Below are 23,902 nucleotides of genomic sequence, written 5' to 3'. Positions count from 1 at the left end.
GAGAAAGCTAGGGAGTTCCAGAAGAACGTCTATTTCTGCTTCATTGACTATGCTAAAGCCTTTGATTGTGTAGAGCACAACAAATTGTGGCAAGTTCTTAAAGAGATGGGAATACCAGAGCATCTTATTTGTCTCTTGAGTTACCTATATGCAAGTCAAGAAGCAACAGTGAGAACCAGGCATGGAATCACTGATTGGTTCAAAATTGAGAAAGGAGTTCGGCAAGGCTGTATACTGTCCCCTTGCCTATTTAACTTGTATGCGGAGCATTTCATGAGAAAGGCGAGGTTAGACGAGTCACAAATTGGGATCAAGATTGCAGGGAGAAATATCATCAACCTCAGATATGCAGATGATATTACTCTAATGGCAGAAAGTGAAGAGGAACTAAAGAGCCTGTTGATGCGGGTGAAGGAGGAGAGTGCAAAAGCTGGCTTGAAACTCAACATCAAGAAAACAAAGATCATGGCATCCGTCCCTCTCAATGCCTGGCAAATAGATGGGGAAGAAATGGAAATAGTGACAGATTTTATTTTCCTGGGCTCCAAGATCATTTCAGATGGGGCACTGTAGCAAAGAAATTAAAAGATGTTTGCTCCTGGGGAGGAAAGCTATGGCAAATCTAGACAGCATCCTAAAAAGCAGAGATATCACCCTGCCAACAAAAGTGCGTTTAGTCAAGGCTATGGTCTTCCCAGTTGCAATGTATGGCTGTGAAAATTGGACCATAAGGAAGGCCGAGCGTTAAAGAATTGAGGCTTTTGAACTCTGGTGCTGGAGAAGACTCTTGTGAGTCCCTTGGACTGCAAGGCGAACAAACCGGTCAGTCCTAGAGGAGATCAGCCCTGATTGCTCCTTAGAAGGCCAGATCCTGAAGATGAAACTCAAATACTTTGGCCACCTCAAGAGAAGGAAGGACTCCCTGGAGAAGAGCCTAATGCTGGGAGCGACTGAGGGCAAACGATGAAGGGGAAGACACAGAATGAGGTGGCTGGATGGAGTCACTGAAGTAGTTGGTGCAAACTTAAATGGAGTCCGGGGAATGGTAGAGGACAGGAAGGCCTGGAGGATCATTGTCCATGGGGTCGCGATGGGTCAGACACGACTCGCACCTAACAACAACAACAAAATGTGGAAATGCATCCAATTGGGTTTTTTCCCCATGCCCGCCATGTTAAATTGTTTGAGCACACCCCTTTCCTCATCGCATTCCTCCCTCCCTCTCCCTTCTTCTCCCTCCCAAAAAATCTGCCTTTTTTACAAAAGAGAGTATAATTTCGTTACACTGTGTCTAAGGTTTTGTTGTTGAAAAAAGCAGTCTTGTAGTCTTGAACAGCAATGTTACAATGTTTTCCTTACCACTGTTCTCCTTAATATTTGTGAAAAGCCTCTGTGGGTGGAGTGCTGTCTGGGACCACATTGGGCGTCTGGCCTGTGCTTCTACCTGCACAGGCCAATCCGGATGCACCCAGCCAGCCCCTGGAGTGCCCAGAAGCCGGCCATGAGGCGCTCTGGCAGCCTCACTCCTAGACCCTGCCTGGAAGCCGAGGAGGGCGCTCCTCTTGCTGCCCTGCCTAGCCTTCCGATAAATGCGGCCTCTGGTCACCGCCACATAACCCCTACCTGCATGGCCATCACTCCAGCCGTCAGAATGCCTCCTGCCTCTCCCCAGCCCGAATGGCTGTGTGGCCATCAAACCAGCAGCCTGCAGAGACAGGACGTCACCCAGTGGTGTCAGGGGGTGCAAGTGCCTCGCCCAGCCAGCACGCCTTCTGCCTCCTGCCTCGCCCACCCTGCACCAGCCCACATGGCTGCGGGGCCATCAGCCCAGCAGCTGGCAGAGACAGGCGGTCACCCAGCAGCATCAGGGGCCACAAGCACATCACCTCTACACTACTCATTCCACCTCTCCCCAGCCCACACAGCTGCGGGGACGTCAAACCAGCAGCCTACGGAGACAGGATGTTGCCCAGTTGCGTCAGATGCTTCAAGCACCTTGCCCGGCCAGCACGCCTCCCACCTTGCCCACTGCGTGCCAGCCCGCACGGCTGCGGGGACATCAGCCCAGCAGTTTGCAGGAACAGCAGGTCACCCAGCAGCGTCTGGGGCCACCAGCAGTTTGCCTGCCCACAAAGTGCTCGTCAAGCCTTGCACTCAGCCCCTACTTCCCCACTGCCACGGCCGCTCCACTGCTACCCACCTTCGCCCGACCAGCCACGCCCAGCCTGCCAGCTGCACCACCCAGGCAGACTCCAGCCCTTTCATCCCACACGCCTGCAGAAACATTCTGTAAACTGCCAAGTCAACCTTGGGGCAGGGTGGGGAGCACCACTAGCACCCGTTGCATTCCTGCATGCAATGGCTTAAATGCTAGTAATGTAATAACCCAAGGTTTTAACAAAATAATTACATTAGGGACACTTTGGGAGAAGGGGTGGAGGCAATCAAGGTCACAGAATGATGGGATTAAGGAGTGCTATGATAACAATGGTGCAAGCAGGCACCATTTTGCAAAAAAAAAAAAACCAACAAGAAAAAAAGAAAACCCACATTTTTTGAAAAGGGAAAGGGAGCAAAGCATGATGTGATACTGCCTCCATTGGACTCAGTGCAGAAAGCATGTCATGGATTTTACCCTGGCGAATAAGGAGAAGAAAGCCCAAATGTGGAAATGCTAGAGTCCACTCGCAGCATCCAAAGGATATCCAAAGCAAGGCTAAAAGAAGTTATGTCTCCTAATGTGGAAATGGTCTGAGAGAGCTCTGAGGGAACTGTGACTAGCTCAAGGTCATCCAGCTGGCTGCATGTGGAGGAGGAGTGGGGAATCAAAGCTGGCTCTCCAGATTAGAGTCTGATAATTCTTTCAGCCACTAAACCAAGACATTTGTATGAAAAGCAGGATCACATATAAAAATCTGTGAAAAAAATATTTCCATAAATGGCTCTCTCAGCCTCACCTACCTCACAGGGTATCTGTAGTGGGGAGAGGAAAGGGAAGGCAATTATAAGCCACTTTGAGACTCCTTCAGGTAGAGAAAAGCATCTTATAAGAACCAACTTTTCTTCTTCAAGGTGTAAGTTTTTGTGTGCATGCACACTTCCTCAGACACCTGTGCTTACACCTTGAATAAAATGGTGTTGGTTTTAAAGGTGCCACTGGATTCAGGTTAACTGTAAAAAGCTAGTGTGATAATACAACTGCACCATCTAGTGACCATTTGTGTATTCTGCATATAGCAATGGTGTGGACCACTCTTTTGACCAAATGTGCTTCAGATACAATCTCATATGGAGTGTTCTTTATTGTTCTGTGGTCCTAACTATATCCAAGAGACAAGTCCATTATTCCTCAAATACTAATGAATGCTCACACAGCTGCTGTTAACTTAATGGGAAACCCAAAGAATCAGCTAAGTGAGCCAGTGGTACGGCCCCACAGGCTATCGAGGCAATCACTGACTGGCTCAGAACAATGGCTCCCTTCTGCTCACCAGCACTGTTTGCACTACACAAAGGCCCAGATATGTTGCTGTAAATTTAAGGGTACACCACAGCACCTTTAGGGAAGCAGGTCTTGATGGTGGTGATGGTAGTGGTGGAGCAAATACTGTTCCAAGGAAAATATTCCTTGTCTCAGTGCTACAATAAACAACCAAATAAAATAAAGTCACATGCACAGTCTGTAATAGTGATAGCTCAAAATCTAGGTGGTCATTGTGTAATCACAAGAAGTTAAAGCCGGCCAGATCTACTCATAGGGACCAATCCCTGGGTTGAATGACAATAATTGATGCTGCCACTGGATGTAGATGCTGCTAATACATTTTAAACTGGTTTAATGTTTTATTATGTTATTTTAATTTTAACTACATGTTAACTGTTATTTGTATGATGTAGACCACCCTGAGCTGGTTTTGGGAGGGCAGTATAGAAATTTAATTAAGAAGAAATTTAATTTGTGATCGCTAAAATTGCCAGGACAACAAATGTTGGAAATGTGATGATAAAATAGGCTCTTTTTTCATATGTGGTGGAGATGTGAAAAAGTTTATAAGTTCTGGGCAAAAATACATACTATTATGCAGAAAATGTGGGGTCTTAGATTTCCTATGAAAGCTGAAGCTATGTTATTAAGTGTTCCTCCGCAGTGCCTCCCAACCCACACACAAAGTTTATTCTTCTATGCGATGACGGCAGCAAGACTAGAATTGGCCAAGAAATGGAAAACGCAAGAACTACCCTCGATAGAAGACTGGCTGAATAAATTAGCTGATTTTGCCAAGATGGCTAAAATGACACTGATAGTCAACGGAAGAACAGAAGAGGCCTTTCGAGAACAATGGGGCCCTTACCTGAACTATTTAAGAAAATAATACAAAAGGGGATTGAAATGGGGAACTTAATGTATTAAATGAAGAGTATAACTTTTCTTTTTTCTGTACTAACAATGTAGATTACATGTATTTCATTATCTTTAATCCTAGAAAATAAAAATAAAAAATCTTATAAAAAAAGAAGAAGAAATTTAATTTATGGGTCCTGTAAAACAGAGCTGTACCGCCAGACCTATAGATGCTGGCCTCCCTGGAACATCTGCCCCAAACAACTTCTCTAAGAACTCACATGGCCCCACTCAGATCTGCGACCAGTTAGCTCCCATCAGAATGGGGCGACCTGAAGATGGAACACACAGGTTTGATTTTAAACTTAATTAATGAATTTTAGAGGTTTAACATCTATTTAATAACTGTTATATATTTTCAGTTCTTGTAAGATGCCCTAAGCCTCTAGGTAAAAGTGGGGTATAAATGTAAAAATAAATAAGCTAAATACAAAAATACTGAGATCTGAAGCCAGCAATAACTGTTAGCTGAACATTCAAATTTAATCCTTTGACAAGCATTGTGTTTGGAATGACATGAAATTGTATGAAACATACTTTTGGAGTTAATTCTGTCACAGGCCATTGGTACAGGCACATTAACACTCAATGCTGCAGTCACTGAGTGCTGAACTGGTATATGTGGAGTAGCTGTGATATCAGCAACAGGATAATTTCCCGGTTTTCATTGGAGTTGTGATTCTGGGTTTCATGCACCCTTTAAGCTAAATATGGGGGTATGGGTGAGGGGTGTGTGTGTGTGCTTTAAAGGGCATTCTTACCTTTCTCCCCAGTACCAATCTGGGCAGTGGCATTTATAGCTGCCTGTCTGAGAGAGGGTGCAGGTCCCCCCATGTAAGCAGGGCTTGGCTTCACAAAGGCTGTCAGCAACTTCACAGAGTTCCCCTGAAAACTGGATGGGGCAGATGCAAGAATAACCTAATAAAAGGAAAGAGAGGAACTTTAAAACAGATGCACACAAACACACATACGCAACCATAATGTGCTTCAGGTGAAAATGTTTTTATGCAGGCAATGCACAGCTGATACCCATTTATTGTAGTGGATCCATACAGCATCTTCTTCCTACAGTGAGCACAATGTGCTTCTATTAACATTTTCTGCACAATCAAACCAATACAGTTACAGGGGAAATGTGATTCCTTCTCTTCTACCAACAAAATAAATGCAATAACTAGCACTGCGCGTAAATAGTGTGGCCCTCCAAACTGTGGCCCTCCAGATGTCCATGGACTACACTTACCATGAGCCCCTGTCAGCACAAACCACAAACACAAGCTGTCAAAGGCTCAAGGTAACTGTAGTCCATGGACATCTGGAGAGCTACAATTTGGCCACCGCAGATGGACCACTGTGAGGGTGACTAAAGGTTAAACAACTAATGGTATGTAATTTTTGTTATCTTTTTAACAGGCTTCTCCGAGACCTGAAATTTTTAAGGAAGGATGGGCACACAAGGAGATGGGATTTTTATGGCCTTTCTGCCACCCACTTTCAAGTGGCTTCTGGCCCCCTGGGAAAGCCAACAGCACAAGTGATCAAGAAATGCAACACATTTCCTTGTGCCCAGTTCTAGAACCTCTGTCTGCAGCTGTCATTGAGCAACAAGGCAAACCCCTCCTAGGCCCCCTTTCCCAACATAGTTGGCAGTTTGAAGGAGGGACATCACTAGTTACAAGCATATGAAAAAAGGGAGAGAATTTCTTGTCCCAAAGACTTGAAATGTCCAGAATATGCTCAGATTCTAGTCATGTGACTGATCTTGTCAGATGCCAGCTGTCTAGGTCTAGGACATTCTGACTGTGCCTTCCACATTAATCCAAGTCCCATAGGGACATTTTTGCACAAGCACACATAAATGCATGTTCACAGATACACTATCTGATGCACAGTCTTCAAGGCTGTGCACATGCTCCCTGCCCCTATTAATTTTATATTTGAACAAGTACTTTGGCATTGTGAAGGCTGCTGTTCTGACTGTAGTTCTACTCTTTTTGTTATAAGCTGCAAGAAAGGAGAACTTGGGCTTTCTGTTTTTTGATAGCTGCTCACTTGTCAAGACCTGCAATTCAGCAGCAGGCTCCGGGCAGAAATAACAAAGGCACACATGCCTATAAAAGGAGGTTCAAAGGGTTGCTTGGTATGTGTCTCCAAGTACCACACACCTCCAAGTACCACATCAAACCTTCATGCATCCCTTGGCCCCATCCCCACCCTCAGGAGAGGGAAAGGAAAAACCTCTGCAAGCCAGGAGGTTTTTAATACAGACTCAGTGCTGCGTCCTCTCATATGCCACATCCACCCACAAACATCAGAGTAATCTACTAGTGAAGGTACATCATTCTTGTGAAAGTCCGGTACAGGCGTCTTCCCCACGGGGACAGGGTTGCATGGTTACCTTGTTGCTGCACAGCAAACTAGCAACAGAGATTCCATATGGGGGCTCCCCTGCAGTTCCTGTTTCTCCCCAGTGCCACTAGGGAGCCTTTCCAATTGGTAGTTGATATATCAATAGTCCACTATATATGCAGGGGAAAATGGCTGCCCCAATAATTGGGGCAGGGAAAAGGCACTGATGGGAATGGGACTGGGATGCCAGCATTTAGGTGGGACTTAGGGATCTCCTAGAATTACAGCTCATCTCCAGGCAACAGAATTTAATTCCCCTGTCCCAAATCCCACCCACTACCAACTCTACCCTTGAAGTCTCCAGGTATTTCTTGACCCAGAGTTGGCAACCTACAAACAGTGAGAGGGTTGGGTACAAGGATATGAGGAACCAGCATCATCACTGTCTCAGTCTCTTCAGGGTTGGAACACTGGCTAACTCCTACAGCCGTCATTCATTCCAAAGATGCTGTTATTCCACATTTTGCTTGTCCAAATCACCTCATCAGGGTCATCACTGTCTATTACTACTCACATTGAATTTGAATGTTGTTACTACAGCCTGAACCCCAATACAGTGACAAACCCTAGGGGAAAAGCCCCCCAAGACAATGTGTTTATTACAGCAACTCGGAACAGCATCTCGGCTAGTAAACTTTTGATACAAACAGACAACAGACATGCCAGAATGGAAAAAGGTAATAGAGCAGACTCCCAAAATGATATTAGAAGTGAAGAGAAAGACATTAGTTTGTTTTACATCTCAAGGATTGCAAGTACAGAATGACAAAAAGGTTCCTTTACAGGAAAGACCATTTGACACATTTAAGGCAGCAGGAAGATGTCAGCACAGACTCCTTGAGCCCCCTAAGCTCCTTATCCGTCTTGGCTCCTATACAATGTGTTAGGTTTGCCGGATAAAATAACCAACCCCCTTTTATATTTCACTTGCAAATGCCACTCAATATGGAACAATGTCTGCCACAATTATCTGCCAGGAAATGCCACTGTATCAGGAATGTTATGTTATTAAATTTCCCAGTCAGACTCATCCTCTCGGCAGTTTATACTTAGAAAGACCTGAACACCCTTCCTTCAATATCATTTCAAATATTAATTGCAGTATACCTTCTGGCGAAAAATGACACTAAAACAGATGTCAGCCAGATCCTGAGTGCAAATATACTGTCCGGCTCAACAATACACAAAATGGATGCCAGCCAGAGACAATCCTCCAGTGACAAACCTGGACATATAGTTTAGAACAGGGGCAGTCAAACTGCAGCCCTTCAGATGTCCATGGACTGCAATTCCCATGAGCTCCTGCCAGCATTCGCTGGCATGAGCTCATGGGACTTGTAGTCCATGGACATCTGGAGGGCCGCAGTTTGACGGCCCCTCGTTTAGAAGGTATAAGAAGGAACAGCTGATCCACCGGTGACCACCTCCACCCCAAGGAAATGCATAATGTAGGACAACAGGTTTCCCAAGAATCAGTTTCGCAAACTCACTTCCCTGACATCTGCTCATCTGATCTTAATTTAGCAATAATTAACAACTTTCTCAAACTTCATAGCTCTCCCTTCCAGTACCATTTTACACCTCTTTTTCACTTCAGGTAAAGCAATCAAAACTGTTTGTCTCCTGAGAACCCATCAAGTTTCTCCCAGGTCATTGTTTAGCTCGGGAACACTCATCAAGTAGTTATTTTAGGGGCAATGACATCATCATTGCCCCAGAGAACATTTGCCCTATATAAAGACATATCCTGCCCCAGTCTGGCGTTCGTGTGTATGCGTGTGTGTTCTTGGATCCATAAACACACCTCTGCTTGCATGTAGATTCTTCTCCTCATTCTTCTGTGAACCGCTGGTTGTTTAGCTGCTGAATCCATAGACCTGTGTTCATTTAGATTGGCAAATATCACTTTCCCAATACTGTCTCCCTTTACCTCCCTTACGTTCTTAGCTGGCCTTGTGTGTGTTTGTCAGTGTGCTTTGCGTGAACGCTGTACTCCTTTATTCCTCATAATAAAAGCTTCTCTGTCAAACACCTGACTGGTTTATTTTGAGTTTTTCTAAGGGAACAATCCCCATAAACATTGGTGGAGATCCCAAATAAATTAGGAGACCACCTATTTGGGTAACATACCCTTTCTTGCACCATCAAAGGTATTTCAATTCCCCTTCCCTCATAGGTTGGTTTCTGTGATGGACAGCTTCACTGTCCTATCACAGGCTGCACCTTAAAGTTCCTCACTTGCACCAAAGGGCACCCCTGTATCTACCAGTGGGCACCCCAAGTTTATACCAAGCTTATACCAATTGGATTGCAACATCTAGTTTTGTGCCCAATTTCACCAACGGCTGAGCTTCACCTTTGAAGCTCAGGGAAAATCAGATGCATATTTCCTTCAGGCTCCTCGCCCCCCCCCCCCCCCCCTATGATAGAATTGTCTCTGGGAGAAACTTCAGTTAGGTATTTGTTTTTAAATAGCTACTATTGATGGAATTGTACTAGTTTTCACACCTTTTGTAATACTGATTTCCCCATGTTTCAGTCAGGTTTGACCCATGGTGTTTTGTTTAGTCTGTAGAACTATGGTAAAGGAGGTTCCTTTACTGTGGCACATTGGGCACAGGGACTGATTTGGGTAACTCCCAATATTTTTCTCATTTAAGCACTCAGTCATATTGTGACTGCTTGCCCTCTAAAAATGGCCCTTGACTAGTCACAGCCTCCAGCCTAATATATTCTGAAGGCTGTTGTGCAAATTCAGTGAAATAGTTCTCATATAAACCTATGGGTTCATTGTAAGACAGATGAGATATAAATGTGATATTATTTATTATCTATATTTTTAATCCTCTAAGAGCCCAGGGCTACTCATAGGTTTCTGTAATTAACTTCTGCCAAACACTGTGCATATGCTCAGGAATCTCTCTCTCTCTCTCTCTCTCTCACACACACACATAAACTTCATTTGAGTCTCCTGCTATTACAGGAGACTGCTTTTTTGTTTTCCTTAATACGGAAACTAAACCTAGTGCAAAAGGATCTTTTAAAAAGCTCGTTTCCGAGCACTTAAATTGTGACAAGAATGAAAGGGGAAAGTAAATTTAAGATGTTGTTCTTTGGTATTATTGGAATGTAAGCAGAAAGAGGAACCAAAAGTGTGAGTCGGGATCCTGTGGTGCTCTTGTTCCCTGCTGGCCAGCTGGTTGGTAGGGGGGGGGGATTACCACCTCAAACAGGCAAAAAGCTGGAAACAACCATGATATGCCTACCTCACCTGGAAGCGACGTAGGCACATGGGTGGGGGATGATGCTCTGGTTTTTGGACAAAAGTCTATGGTAAAAGGCTAATTCTACTATATAGGTTTTGTCCACAAACCAAAGCATCACCCCAACATGCCTACATCACTTCTGGGTGATGTAGACATGTCACATTTATTTTTAGCTTCTTCTCTTTCTGCTCCAGTAATTTCATCCCTATTCCCTTTCTGGCTGGTCTGATGAACCTGGCAACCCTACATTCTGGTCTTCTGGTCATTCTGGTGTACTATCAATTCCTATGCTAGCATGTGCATAAAACACTCACAAGGACATCATGAAAAAGAAAGCAATATGCTAGTGGGGCATATTGTCTCTTTGCCTTCAAATGTGGCCAGAGACAACTATTTCTCCAGCTGACCCCCTTCCCCTTAGCTTCTGTGGGAACAGCACTTACCTCCACTTTGCTTCTCAGCGCACAACCCATTGTTGAGGCAGGGGTTGCTGCTGCAGGCACCAGTTTGGGGGCAGCATTGCCTAATGCCTGCCTCTTCAACAACTCCTCTAGACCTCTTTTCCTTCGGCAGAACAATCAGCTCTCTTCCGTCAAGCATGATGGCATCCAAACAGCCCCTGAACCCACTGGTGACTTTCTGGGCTTGATGATGCTGAACAAATCCTCCAACGAGCAGATCTCTCCTGGAATGGGAACTGCTGCAGGCCTCTGGCAGCTGTAGAGATGCATTTCCCAGCCTGTCAACGAGCAAGCGGATGGAATTGCCTTTCAGTTCCAGGAGGACTGAGTGCCAAGCTCTGTCACTCACAGAATGATTGGATAAAAGGTTCCCAATGTAACCATTCCGACATCTGTATCCAAGGTGAAGAATTCCATTAATAAGCTGCAAAAGATACCAGAAGGGCCAAAATAAGACAATGTGCCTTCAAAAAACATTCCTTAAGAAACAAGAATGAAAAATATAAACATTACCCATACCCATACAAAACACAGGCTTGCAGCAGATTTTCCAATTGGTCAAGTAACAGAGGCCTTCATTTGAAACCTTCATTAGAATGGACTGCAGGGTAGATGAGAAATAATGCAGCCAACCATGTAACACATACCTGTTTGTGCTGACTGTGTGCTAACATCCAGATGGGGTTTTGGAATTACAACTGATCTCTGGACTCTGGAGAGTGGTGTGTATGGCATTATGCCCTGCTGAAGTCCCACCACACTCGAAACTCTATCCTCTCCTCACTCTGCCCCTCAAATCTCTAGGAATTTTCCCACCCAGAGTTGGCAATACTATTTTCAATTATTTCAAGTAGATGTAGGCCTTTTCACAGTGTGTTTATTGATTTAAATTGGATTTCCCCAGTGTTCTGCAAATGTTACCCCAAACAATTTTAAAAACACCAAAATATCCAACCCCAGCAGCTTGTCTGATCAACAAATGCCAACTCAAACTAAAAGGCACCAGTTACATATGCAAAACACTTAAACCCTTTTCAGATACTACCATTCACATACTGGGAGCCTGCAAACCATGATCTTCCTGATACACAAGTACCATGGTGTCTAAAAATTACAATGCATGGGGGTGCCAAAGTAACAGCTGTGTTTCTAAAGCAGCCTTTTCTCAAACCTTTGACCATGGAAGAACCCCTGGAATGTTTTTCAGGCATTGAGAAACCCCAGAAGTAGAGAGATGCCCCTTCAGAAGGAAAATAGCTGGTTTTTACATGCCACTTTTCTTTACCCAAAGGAGTCTCAGAGCAGTTTACATTCACCTTCCCTTTCCTCTCCCCATCACAGACACCCTGTGGGGTGGGTGAGGCTGAGAGAGTCCAGATATTATTGCTCGGTCAGAACACTTTTATCAGTGCTGTGGCGAGCCCAAGGTCACCCAGCTGGCTCCACGTGGAGGAGTGCAGGATTGAATCCAGCTCGCCAGTTTAGAAGTCCGCACACCTAACCACAATACCAAGCTGACAGGGATGTAAGATGCAGGAGTCAGCCAATCAGTTGTTCATTTACCATTTCCATTGTGGAGAAAGAGAAGCAGGCCTCCAGAGCAACAGGGAAAGTGGGCTCCAGTGACATCTAGTGATGTCAACAGCCATCTGAACTTCTGGGAAAGGCTGCATAACCCCTGGGGAACTCTTGTAGAACCTCAGGCCGACCTGGAACCCTGTTTGGGAATCCCTGCTCTAAAGCTTAGACTGGCCTCAAGTATATAGGGAAAGGTTTTTTATTTCTTTGTTAGTTCTGCAGTTGTGATAAAACTATGTATTTGTGTTCCCGAGTACAAAGCTGTGTTGCAATTAATAGCCTCATCTGTCTATTCGGCTGATTCATCCATGCATATATCACAACCACTTGGCTATGCTGGGTGGAAGCTAGGAGCATCCGCATTTGGCTGATGCACAACACAGGCCCAAGCAGTATCCCAATCCATGGGTAAATGGAAGAAGGGCAAGAATCTGCTTGGGTGGTGGCAGCCCAGAATATCCAACGTGAAGGAGGAAAGAAGACGTGAGAAGTACCCTTATACACACATGCATGTATTCATGCCCCTTGCATGCCGTGACACTTGCCAGATGTGTCTTAGTTTTTCCAGCTAGAAAAGTGGCCTCCTGACCCTGAGATAAGCCCACCAAGTACATCATCATCATCATCATCATCATCATCATCATCATCATCATCATCATCATCATCATCATCATTTATTACCTGCCACTCCCAATAAGGCTCATGGTGGGTTACAAAAAATGTCAAAACCCCCCAATAAAATTACCCCTAAAAAAAACAATTCCATACACCATCAGTCCACTACGTAGGTATACAAGATGCAGCAAAAACATCATATCACTAAACCCCAGCCCTAATACCAGCCCTGGGGCAAACAAAAAGGGGATGCTGACATTTCACCTGCCATCAGAATAACCTGGGGGGGGGGAGGGTTCAGCTCTTCCTTAGCGTGCCGGCCTCAGCGATAGACCTGGTGCAAGAGCACAATTTTGCAGGCCCTGCGGAAAATCGAAAACTCCCGCAGGGCCCGCAGCTCTTCCGGGAGCTTATTCCACCAGGTAGAGACCAGGACCGAAAAGTCCCTGGCCCAAGTTAAGGCCAGATGCACTTCTCAGGGGCTGGGTATGACCAACAAATTAAAGCCCGCAGAGCGTAGAATCCTGCGGAGGGTATAGGCGAAAGGCAGTCCCTCAAATATGTGGGTCCCAGACCACGCAGGGCCTTGAAGGTTAATACCAAAATTTTAACTGGATACGGGCAGCAACCGGTAGCCAGTGCAGCTGCCTCAGCAGAGGCTGGATATGGGCCCTCCAAGATGTCCCTGTGAGAACCCTAGCAGCCGCATTTTGCACCAGCTGTAACTTCTGGATCAAGCCCAAGGGCAAGCCTGCATAGAGCGAGTTACATAAATCTGTTCTGGAGGTGACCGTCGCATGGATCACAACGGCCAGATGTTCAGGGGACAGGTAGGGCGCTAGTAGCCGAGCGTGGTGAAGATGGAAAAATGCCTGGCCCGCTACCTTCTTGACCTGGGCCTCCAGAGTTAATGAGGCATCAAAGGTCACCCCCAAATTCATGGCCTGGGATGCGATGACCAGTTGCGTCCCTGCCAAGGTGGGTAAACACGCTACCACCAAACCAAAGGATCTCCATCTTGGGGGGGGTTGAGTTTCAGGCAACTTTGCATTGACTAATCATGGGGCAAATTTGCATTGACTAATCTGTGGTGTTGCAATTCCAAGTGAATTGGAAGTACATTATTTGCTTATTTGATTCACAGGTCTTATATTATTCCATTGAAAATCACAGCATTTTTTGCTTGCTTGACACTAGTGAATGCTTGTCTGTCAAAACATTCTGCACAACCTTAGCCATAGATTTGTTCTCACTATCTTGTTAAAGCTATGGATATTGTCAATTTATTCCATTGTTGGCAATAGGAAAGAGTGCTGACAGCATCTCAGGTTGGGAATGGCAGCTGGCAGTTTTACCTGGGGAATGTCAATAGAGAAGAGGGGGGAGGCAGGGAAAAACACCTATTGCAACAACCAGCAATTTATCAGCGCATTGGAAACATAGCTAAGCTTGTTTATGTAGCCTTGAGCGTAAACCAAAGCCTCCAGCATGAAGCATTGTGAGAGAAATAATAGGATCACTGAACTTCTGAGACGGAACCCACAGACTTCATTGTGTCAGCATCTGGCTTCCCAAGACTGTTCTTGTCAAATGTTGTGGCTTAGTGACAGGCTGAAGGTGGGATAAAGGGGAACCAGACAGTTGCAACTTAGCATAAGATTATGTCTTTCCTTTTCCCAGGAAAGGCACCTATGAATAAGGACCTAGGCACTGTGTGCTGCATAAAACAATGTGTTCAAGAGCAAAAGGAATAATTGCTTGTAAGCCATGATGAATATCATTATTCCTTCTTCAATACATCCTTATTTTGGGAGTGGGAAAGTCCATAGCAATGGAACACTTCTGGATAGAAGAAGAAGAAGAGTTGGTTCTTATATGCCACTTTTCCCTACCCGAAGGAGGCTCAAAGCGGCTTACAGTCGCCTTCCCTTTCCTCTCCCCACAACAGACACCCTGTGGGGTGGGTGAGGCTGAGAGAGCCCTGATATTACTGCTCGGTCAGAACAGTTTTATCAGTGCCGTGGCGAGCCCAAGGTCACCCAGCTGGTTGCATGTGGGGGAGTGCAGAATCTAACCTGGCATGCGAGATTAGAAGTCCGCACTCCTAACCACTACACCAAACTGGCTCTCCAATAAATAAATCTATAACAAATATATGTGAAATTCCCTAAAGAAGCATACAGATAAATGGGGGACATATTGTCATACAACAAGGAATCAGCAAATATATGCTCATTACCAGCTATCATGACGGATTTATGTATGATAGATTTTGCAACATATCCTGGAAGAACATTTGTAAACAGAAGGTGGGAGGCCTTGGCAAGAATTTATCAATAGCGCCAGTATTCTTTAAATGGAACGAGTTAGGGCTCAGGTCTATCTTTTGATAGGTTCTATTTCTGAATTCTTGCATTGAGAAGGAAGGAAAGGGAAAATAGAGAAAAAGTTGGGCTTTACTTATGTTACAGATTGAATGAAACCCACTTCTGTAGAATACTGGTTAAGAACGTAGCCTAATTAATGTATTAGTAAACTTGCCAAGAAATTATTTGTATGTACAGATACGTTTTGTAAATGCTGGGCAGTACTGAAATGCAAAATTTAGATACAAAATATGCCCTTTAGCTTTACATGAATTGTTGTAAATGTAATTCTTTTCTTCTTGGTATAGATATACAGTAATAATTTTTGAAAGCTTGGGTGTGGTCAGAGGCACAAGATCTGAGACATGTGTTGAGAAACAAGATCCCAAGGGTGCTTGGCCCTTCAGTGCTCAGCTTGTGGCTTGCTTTTGGAGGAGTATCCTAGACCAACCCAGGACTTAGACTGTTGTTGAGTTGTTTTCCTGGATGATTTATATTGTTCTTTCTTACTATTGCAAGCTACTTTAGGCCCCTCTGGCAAGTATAGTGGGATAAAATGTTTAAAATAAATAAATAAAATGGGAAAGAGCATGCCTTGGGGCAGTGGTAGTCAACCTGTGGTCCTCCAGATGTCCATGGACTACAATTCCCATGAGCCCCTGTCAGCATTTGCTGGCAGGGGCTCATGGGAATTGTAGTCCATGAACATCTGGAGGACCACAGGTTGACTACCCCTGCCTTGGGGAACTCTGATCTTTACAGGACCTCTCTCATCCAGCCATGTTTCTGGTAAATTCCTGCAAATCTTTATTTTTGACCTTGTAAAATGTATCACTAGTAAGACTATTTGTTGGTCTTTAGAAAGCAGGTAAGGCTTTGAGGGCCTTTTGTAAAAAAATTTTCTTTTACTGCTTTTGGATTATACTTTACCATTTCCGTGTACTTTTAATGGTTTATTTTGAATATATCTTTGTTTAGATGACATTTTACTTTATTGTTTTATATTTTACACGAGACTTTTTGAAACATTTTACTTAAAGAGTTAAAAAGGTAAAGGTAAAGGTATCCCCTGTGCAAGCACCAGGTCATGTCTGACCCTTGGGGTGACGCCCTCCAGCGTTTTCATGGCAGACTCAATACGGGTAGTTTGCCAGTGCCTTCCCCAGTCATGACCGTTTACCCCCCAAAAAGAGTTAGACATCATTTAATAAGGTATGAAAGCCTAAGCCAGTCTTTGAACAGAAACCTCATGTGTATGCCTGTCTACCCAAGAATGATAGATAAAAACTGCTTGACAAGATGGTGATGGTGATGGTGATGCTGCTTGTCACTCTAGCTAAGGTTAAGGAGTTTTAAATCACTGTGACAGAGTGCATTGAGGTCAATAGGATTTAAATGTACATACTAGCTTTGTCTCAGTTCTGCCCTAAAACATTTAAATGGGTAAACTGATTTATTGAACAAACAAAAAGTGTGGCTAGGAGTTTAAGGATAATTTAAGAACAATTTATCTATTTAAATGTTTTTCGTTTACTCACCAGCTAGTTTTGAGGGAAATAACAGTTTCATAATTGGCCATTCATAATTGACCACGCTGCTGAGCGCAAAACAAATAAATTGCACACTCTCATTTCTCCAACAAGTCCCATTAAATTTGATGAAGGACCAGTAAATAAAAAGAAACTATGTCTACAGGGTGCTGTTCTTCTTTTTCTGCCAACATAGTAAGAGGCATGCACACCTTTGAATTCTTTATAAATTCCAAAAGTACAGCCAAAACCCAAGAAGATATCAGATTAAGATATTCCTGCTTCTGGCAAATTGCACTGAGTGATGAAACTCATCAAGGGAAACATCAACTCTGAGATTCACACGTTTGTGCCTGACTTGGCCTCCTTCAATGTGAGTGTCCTGCATAGTGCACGGGATTGGACTAGATGACCCAAGAGGTCCCTTCCAATTCTGTGATTCTATGATTCTATGAAGATAAATTACAGCTGACTATTATTTTATGATTTCATTTGTAGCTTGCCTTTGTTGCTGAGACTCAAGATGGATTACAAAACATTAAAAAAAACCCTATGCAGTGAACAGGAAGAAAAGACGTAAACCAGTGCTGAGCAATTCTGAGAATGTTACCCACACATCAACAACAGCTTCTGCCTGCAGAGCCACCAGTCAAAAAGATCAGGCACAGAAAACACTTGACAGATATACAAGTCACAGATAGCAAAAGCAACAGAATATGTTTAGCCCAGGCTCAGGATGAAGTTAACTTTAAGTATACTCCTGTAATTCTTTGAGTTGGGATGACACAGTTACCATTCAGCAGATGAATTGCAGTTTTGGAGCAGATGGCCAGTGTAGGGGCAGAGGGGCTTCTTAGACCTTCTCTCTATCCTGTTTCCCCATCTTCCCAAGCACTCTCTCCTCACAGCAATCTTTCATTAGACCCAATTTGCATGGGCCAGAACGCCCACGCTGGCGGCAGCAGGGCTTCGGGAAAAAATCCTAATAATGCTCACTGCCGCTGCCAGCACGGGCATGTCCTGGCCCAGGGCTACGGAAGGCCTGCGTTAAGGAAACGCGGGAACTTCCGCAGCTTCCTGGTTGTAGGGACACCGCATGCCCCTGCGGGCTCCACGGAGCTGCAGAGCTGGCAGGGGCATCTCCCTGCCCCGCCAGAGCGTGTGGAGGGGGCCTGGCCATCCCACTCCCCCCTCCCCCCTGGCTGCTGCCGCTTACTTTGGCCGGCAACGTCCCGGGCCTCCTGGCCCCGGCTCAAAACGCTACACTGGGGCAGCCCTGCATGCCCCGCCCCTGTGCATACACGGGGAACAGCACGGCGGCAGCACGGAGTAGCTGCCTCCGTGCATAAAGGGTCAAAGTGTGGGTTCATTGTATATCTGTGTATGTGTGGGGGGAAGTCCTCCAGAGGAATCATGCAATATGGAGTTCGGCCTTAATAGTGAACACAATCTACAGTGCTTAATACAGGCAATTAATAAACACATTAATTCCAGACTGTCATCAGTCTCCCTGAATAATTCAATTAGTTCTGTGCTTTAGTTATTTGTCTTCACAAGATAATCTCAAGACCTAGATATTTAATGGCTCTTAAGCACTAGATAGATAGAAGGTAATCCTGTGCTTGCCATCTCCCTTTTGTGTCATCATAGAACATTCAGCACATCCAAACAGATGCTAGTTACAGCATGTCTTTGTTTTTTAACTGAACATGGTGTAGGAGAGTAAAGTGTTGAAATGTATTCCAGCTTCATGGGCACAATATAGAGCGAGGAAGGTACAAGCTTTGACAGCTGTGGGTCAGGATATGGCAATACCATGCAGCCGCAGGAACTTCTTGAAATCCTTGGCATAATGCAGTTGTGTTTGCTTCTCAGGCCCTGAATGAAAGTGAGGGAATACTTACTAGTGTGGGGCATGTTTCCCACCCCTGCATCTGTTAGATTACTCTCTCCCATTCCTCATTGGGAATGCAGTTGGCAAGCTGGCAACTGAGAGGCAACCTTACCCCAGAAGCCAGGGGGAGTATGTTTTGCCCAAGCAAAACCCATCATTCCCACTAGTGGCTCCCCAAGACTTTTTGGGGCAGAAGGCTTTCCCTTTCAATCACCTTTGCTGCTACCTCCAATTTCTTTCCTTCTCCTGCCCAGTTTGATAATGCTGGCACTTCAGGAAGGCCTGCACATAGTGAGCTAATCCGTCTCCTTACCTTTTATTCTACTGTCAACACACCTAGAGAGTATGCAGGCTTCAGACAGTCTGGTGCAGATATGAAACGAAAACACAGAATGATTTCTAACATCACTTGGGAATTACAGTGCCTGACATTTGCTCTCACCCCATATGGAAGAGGAAAATGGGTCCATATGTAAAAAGAATGCTTCCCAGTAGTCAGTCACATGGACACACTTGCACTGGAGCGCAAGCGCACACACATACCCCCCTTTAAATTCTTCTCTTCCCACATGTGTAGAAGATCCTGTCCAAATTGGGTTTAGGATTCTGAGTGCAGCAGCCTGCCAGAATGCAGTCAGGTGTTTGCATATGAGAGATATTTCTTATCTTCCTTGCAGGATGTGAAATGTATAGTTCTGGGAGGAATACTCTCTACAAACATCAATTTCCATAAATGTTAACCCTCCCTAAGATGGAGCTGTTCCATCTGCTCTCATCCATGACATTGTGGATGACATTTCAGAAGTTAAACAGCTTTCCTCCATGAGAATGTATGTGCAACAACAGTGTAGAAATAGGCTCAATTTGCACTTTTATTAACTAATTTATTCCCATTTTGGATTTATGATTCTACACTGCCTAGTTTCTGTAATCTTGGCTTGTATGCAAGAGAAACCAGTTTGTGGTTTAAAGGTATTTACATAAAATACAGGGAATGTAGAAGTGTTCAGCTTCCAAACTTTCTGCAATGGGAGAAAGAACAGGAGGGTCCAAACATCTCCAAGGCTCATTCCATCAACAACCAGCCATTATCATGTCTGAATGCATCCTGATTAACTAGATCTGTCTTTTTCAGCCCTCATAATATATTTTTGACAAGTCATTCTCTCTCTGTTATTGTTTTATTATATTTGAATGTATGTCCTAGGTTTTAAAATTTAAAAAAAAACATTCTAGGGTTTCCCCCCAGAGATTAGTAATTTGCACCAACCTACTATGCTATTTCTTGAATAACGTTTGAGAAAGTGGATGGTGAAGGTAGAACGCCCCTCTGCCAAATGAGAAAGGAGCACCTTAATGTCTATTTGAATTCTGTTTCCATTCACCAGTTGTCCTTGCTTCCTGTGATGTCGGCATCATCATCTAACTAACAATCAAATTGCTTGCCCCAAAATATAGTAGGACACACACTTACCATGAGTGGCATGAAGGGGGGAGGGGGAGAGTAGCCAGCAGTACCACCATCCAAAGTACTAAGGAGGACTAGGAGTTGCTCAAACTACTGATCCGGCCTTTGAGCCAGGTTGGTGAAATAGCCAAGGGAGCAGTGCTGTGAGTGGGCTTGGGATCCAGAGCCTCTGCAGCCCCACCCCCATGGCTATGTACAGTAGGCATATGAAGGTGGTGGTGGCAGCACTCATCAGCCTACTCAGAGAGCTGGGGAAGGGGCAAGATGAATGATGCCAGGACCAGAATTGGAGGCCAGAGGAGTGAAGAAGCAAGCTGGGCAAAGCATGATGGATAGGGCAGTGGAGTGGAGTCAAGTGAGCAGCTGGGCATGCAGGTTATCAGAAGCAGCAGCAGTGAGAAAGAGAGGGAACACTGAGCAAGTAAGAGTACCGTGGCCACTGAGGCCTCCCCTCCCCTATGAGTTTCTCATGGCTCTCAGCTTGTAAGTATATCAATATAGCTGGTATGAAATATGGTGTGTGGCCAGGGTGAGAAGCGCTTACTCTGATGGGCAGAAATGGCAGTTTTTGCAAATGCACCGGCACCCCATGTTTGCAGTTAGGGACAGTAATTGGTTTTTTTGTGTGTGTTGTATTTTGCTTTACATACTAAACATTCTGAGCAACAGAATATTCTGGAAGGAATGATGACTCCTACCTGCAGAATAGCACTGTTGGTTCCATTGGTAATGAGCAGCACGGCATGAAGCTGATGGGTTTGCAAGAGGAACTGCATTTGCCAATCCCTTCTGCCTTGATGGTGATACCATAGGTAACTGTGTCCACTGAATTTCAAAGCTGTGCCTGAAAAATGCAAACAAAGAAAACTGCATTATGAAGGAGAATGAATAACATCTATTGCTGTTACAATGCTGTGCATCATTCTTCTAAAAGCTCAGAGCAGGTTTTACTGCTTCATTTCTTCACAGAAACCGATTCTGCAAGAGGGGGGGGAGGCCAGACTGGCACTCTCATGGCAGCGGGGCTAATCCCCACTTATGCATGATGTGGGCACTGGCCTACCCCTCTCCCGGCCCTCACCCATTTTGGGATATCTGATACCCCATGGCAAGGGCATGCAGATGTTTCCACCTTCCTTTTTTCGCTGCGGGCGCTATCAGCAGGCATCTTGGGCCAGGCCCTTGCACACAGGGAAGAGCCGGGCCTCCAGGCCTGGCTCCTCCCCTGCCTATGGTGTCCGAGCAGGGACAGAAAACACCGCATTCTGCTCCATGGTGCTTTGTGGTGGTGCAGAGCTAAATGTTGTGATGCAATCCCCCCTTCATGAAAGTAACCCCCACTGCTGTGGCGAAGCACAGTGGAACCTTTCCACCCTGGCTGCTGTGTGCACACAGCAACCCAAGGTGAATCATGTCCAGTGAGGGAAATCTTCCCCCATTCATACACAGGAAGCAGTGGAACATGCTGCCATATCGCAACAAACTAGCAGCAGCCTGGTGCAGCTGCCACCATGTATAATAGGTAAGAGATTTCAGCAAACCTTCAAATGCATCTGTACCTGCAAAGGCTGTCAGACTGGCATGGGTGTTCTGCCATTCCCTTGTACCCCAATGTACATATCCACAGGATGCTGAAGCCTGAACTTTCAAAATACTGATGTTGGGGAGAAATATCTTCCTTAAGGGATTCTTCCTGGCCACATTCCATGCTTTTTGGTTTATTGCTCAAGTGCTCCACAGGTTGCATGGAAAGCTACTGAAGTCACATCCTAACTGAGGTGAGGAATCTGCTACATGGATCATGGCTCCCCAACAGCAGTTCAGCCTTGTCCTAATCACCAGGCACCAGAGCACAAATACTCTGGATATTTGCCAGTGTCTCTCATATTCAAGTTGTGGCTTTCCACCAATTTCTTGATATACCCTGACCAATCTTGATTAGACAGTCTCATATTCAACCCATAAGTTCTCTGTTTTCCCCCTCCTTTGTCTTTCTGCAAAAAAGAACCTAAATGTAATATTTTAATCTTTGTCAGAACTTGAATATATAATCTTTTTAGAGTCTAATTAATCTCTTATTTGAATTCAGAAGTAAAGTATGAAAGCCCCAATACTGGAAACTTTGTATTAAAACTTTCTTTTAAATCTTCTATTAATGCTGGAAATTTTCTATTAAAAATTCTCTGAATGGCTTATGTATACTTTTTATTAAAAAGGTAAAGGTATCCCCTGTGCAAGCACCGGGTCATGTCTGACCCTTGGGGTGACGCCCTCTAGCATTTTCATGGCAGATTCAATACGGGGTGGTTTGCCAGTGCCTTCCCCAGTCATTACCGTTTTACCCCCCAGCAAGCTGGGTACTCATTTTACAGACCTCAGAAGGATGGAAGGGTGAGTCGACCTTGAGCCAGCTGCTGGGATTGAACTCCCAGCCTCATGGGCAGAGCTTTGAGACTGCAGGTCTGCTGCCTTACCACTCTGCGCCACAAGAGGCTCTATACTTTTTATTATTAATGCCTTAATTGACTGAATCAGACAGTTAGATATTAGATAATTTATGTCTGGTCTTGGAAATAGCAATTGAACTGCTCAAATCTGACTGTTTTTAAAATGTCAGCAAGCCCTAATTTGTTTGATTCAGGTGTTGGTATGAAGCAGCAGAACAAAGTTTGAGTCCAGTGGCACTAAAACTTGGTTCCTTTAATTTGTTTACTCTGGAGATATCTTAATTTCTTAAAGTGTTTGCTCTTTAGCGATTGCAGAATACTTGACCTGATTGCTCCGTGAACTCTCTTTTTAAATGAGTACAATGATTGCCCAGATGCACCTGAAGTGACACAACCTTTCCAGCACAGAACTGTTCTCTTCAGTGAGAAGTGAAAATTTGGATTGGTTTTGCAGTGCCTTACTGAAGGATGGGGTTGGGCTTAGAATTAATAGAAAGAAGTGATTGTTGGGGGGGGGGGGGATCCTGGTCTTTCTATCATGAGATGAAAATACCAGTAGGAAGAATGGGATTGTTTTTAACAGAACAAAGAAAATGATGATGAAATTTCTCACCATTGCAAGAACATATTTGTTCCAAGCTGTGCCGAGGAGTGAGAACACTCAGACGGGCAGTACTATATGTGTATACCATGCCTGGGTCAAGCTGAATTGTCTCTTTGCAGGCCCTCTGGGTGGTGCAGTCTGTCCCGTGGCATGGCACGTGTGTCATCTTCTTTATCTGCAGCCCAACAACCTGACCCATCTCTTCAAGGGACTGAGAAATCCTCCAGGCCAGTAAACTGGGTTTGTAGAATGAATAATGAGGTTCCCCAATAGCTAGCAGGAGATCCACACCATTGGAAGTGCCTGAGGGCTGCAAACTAGCCATGTGGATATTTTGTTGCCTGGTTTCTAGAATGCCTCCCAGGAACCTCTGCAGGTTGCGCCAGTGGTCACCTATAAATTCCTCAGGGGAGAGGTGGCGGAAGTGCAATACCAGTGCTTCATCCAAAGCTTCCTGGCTGAAGGACCAGACGTGAATGTGGACACTGGTGGTAGCAGCAAATGTCCCATCACTGACAGTCACGTTGAGAGTGTAGTGGCCATGAGGAAGACTTCTGAAAGCAATTATCTTGCCGTCTGTGGATCCCACTGCAAAGTGATGCTTTCCCAGCCCTTCTGACACCAATGTATATTGCAGGGTATCCTGGGCATCTCGATCTGTGGCATGAATTTTGCCAAGAACTCCACCTCTGAAAGCTTTTTCGTTTGTAGTGATGAAAACCTCCAGAGGGAGTGCTGAAGGTGGATACTTGCTTTGTTGAGTCACCTGAATGCTTACAAAGGCAGAGGAAGAGAGTGGAGGGACACCACTGTCTGTGACCTGATGAAGAAAATAAAGGAAGCTATTAAAACCCTACACAAAG

At 44.8% G+C, this 23,902-nt stretch overlaps 1 protein-coding gene across 3 annotated transcripts in view; it reads right to left on the bottom strand.

Moving 5' to 3' along the window:
- The window catches only part of FAT2 (FAT atypical cadherin 2), a 193,115-nt gene that overhangs the window by 11,897 nt on the left and 157,316 nt on the right, over positions 1–23,902 (bottom strand). For 2 of the 3 annotated variants that reach the window (XM_077326518.1, XM_077326519.1), the window contains exons 19-22: positions 23,049–23,859; positions 20,687–20,832; positions 10,521–10,962; positions 5,164–5,320 (exon numbers count right to left, since the gene is read on the bottom strand). In XM_077326518.1, coding sequence (XP_077182633.1) covers positions 5,164–5,320; positions 10,521–10,962; positions 20,687–20,832; positions 23,049–23,859 — 1,556 coding nt within the window. Of the gene's footprint in view, positions 1–1,623; positions 1,706–5,163; positions 5,321–10,520; positions 10,963–20,686; positions 20,833–23,048; positions 23,860–23,902 lie in introns of all 3 variants that reach the window. The other variant, XR_013229193.1, reaches the window with a different exon arrangement.

The sequence above is a fragment of the Paroedura picta genome, chromosome 3 (assembly GCF_049243985.1).
Source record: "Paroedura picta isolate Pp20150507F chromosome 3, Ppicta_v3.0, whole genome shotgun sequence".
Lineage (NCBI taxonomy): Eukaryota > Metazoa > Chordata > Lepidosauria > Squamata > Gekkonidae > Paroedura > Paroedura picta.
This window is presented reverse-complemented; position numbering and strand designations above follow the sequence as displayed.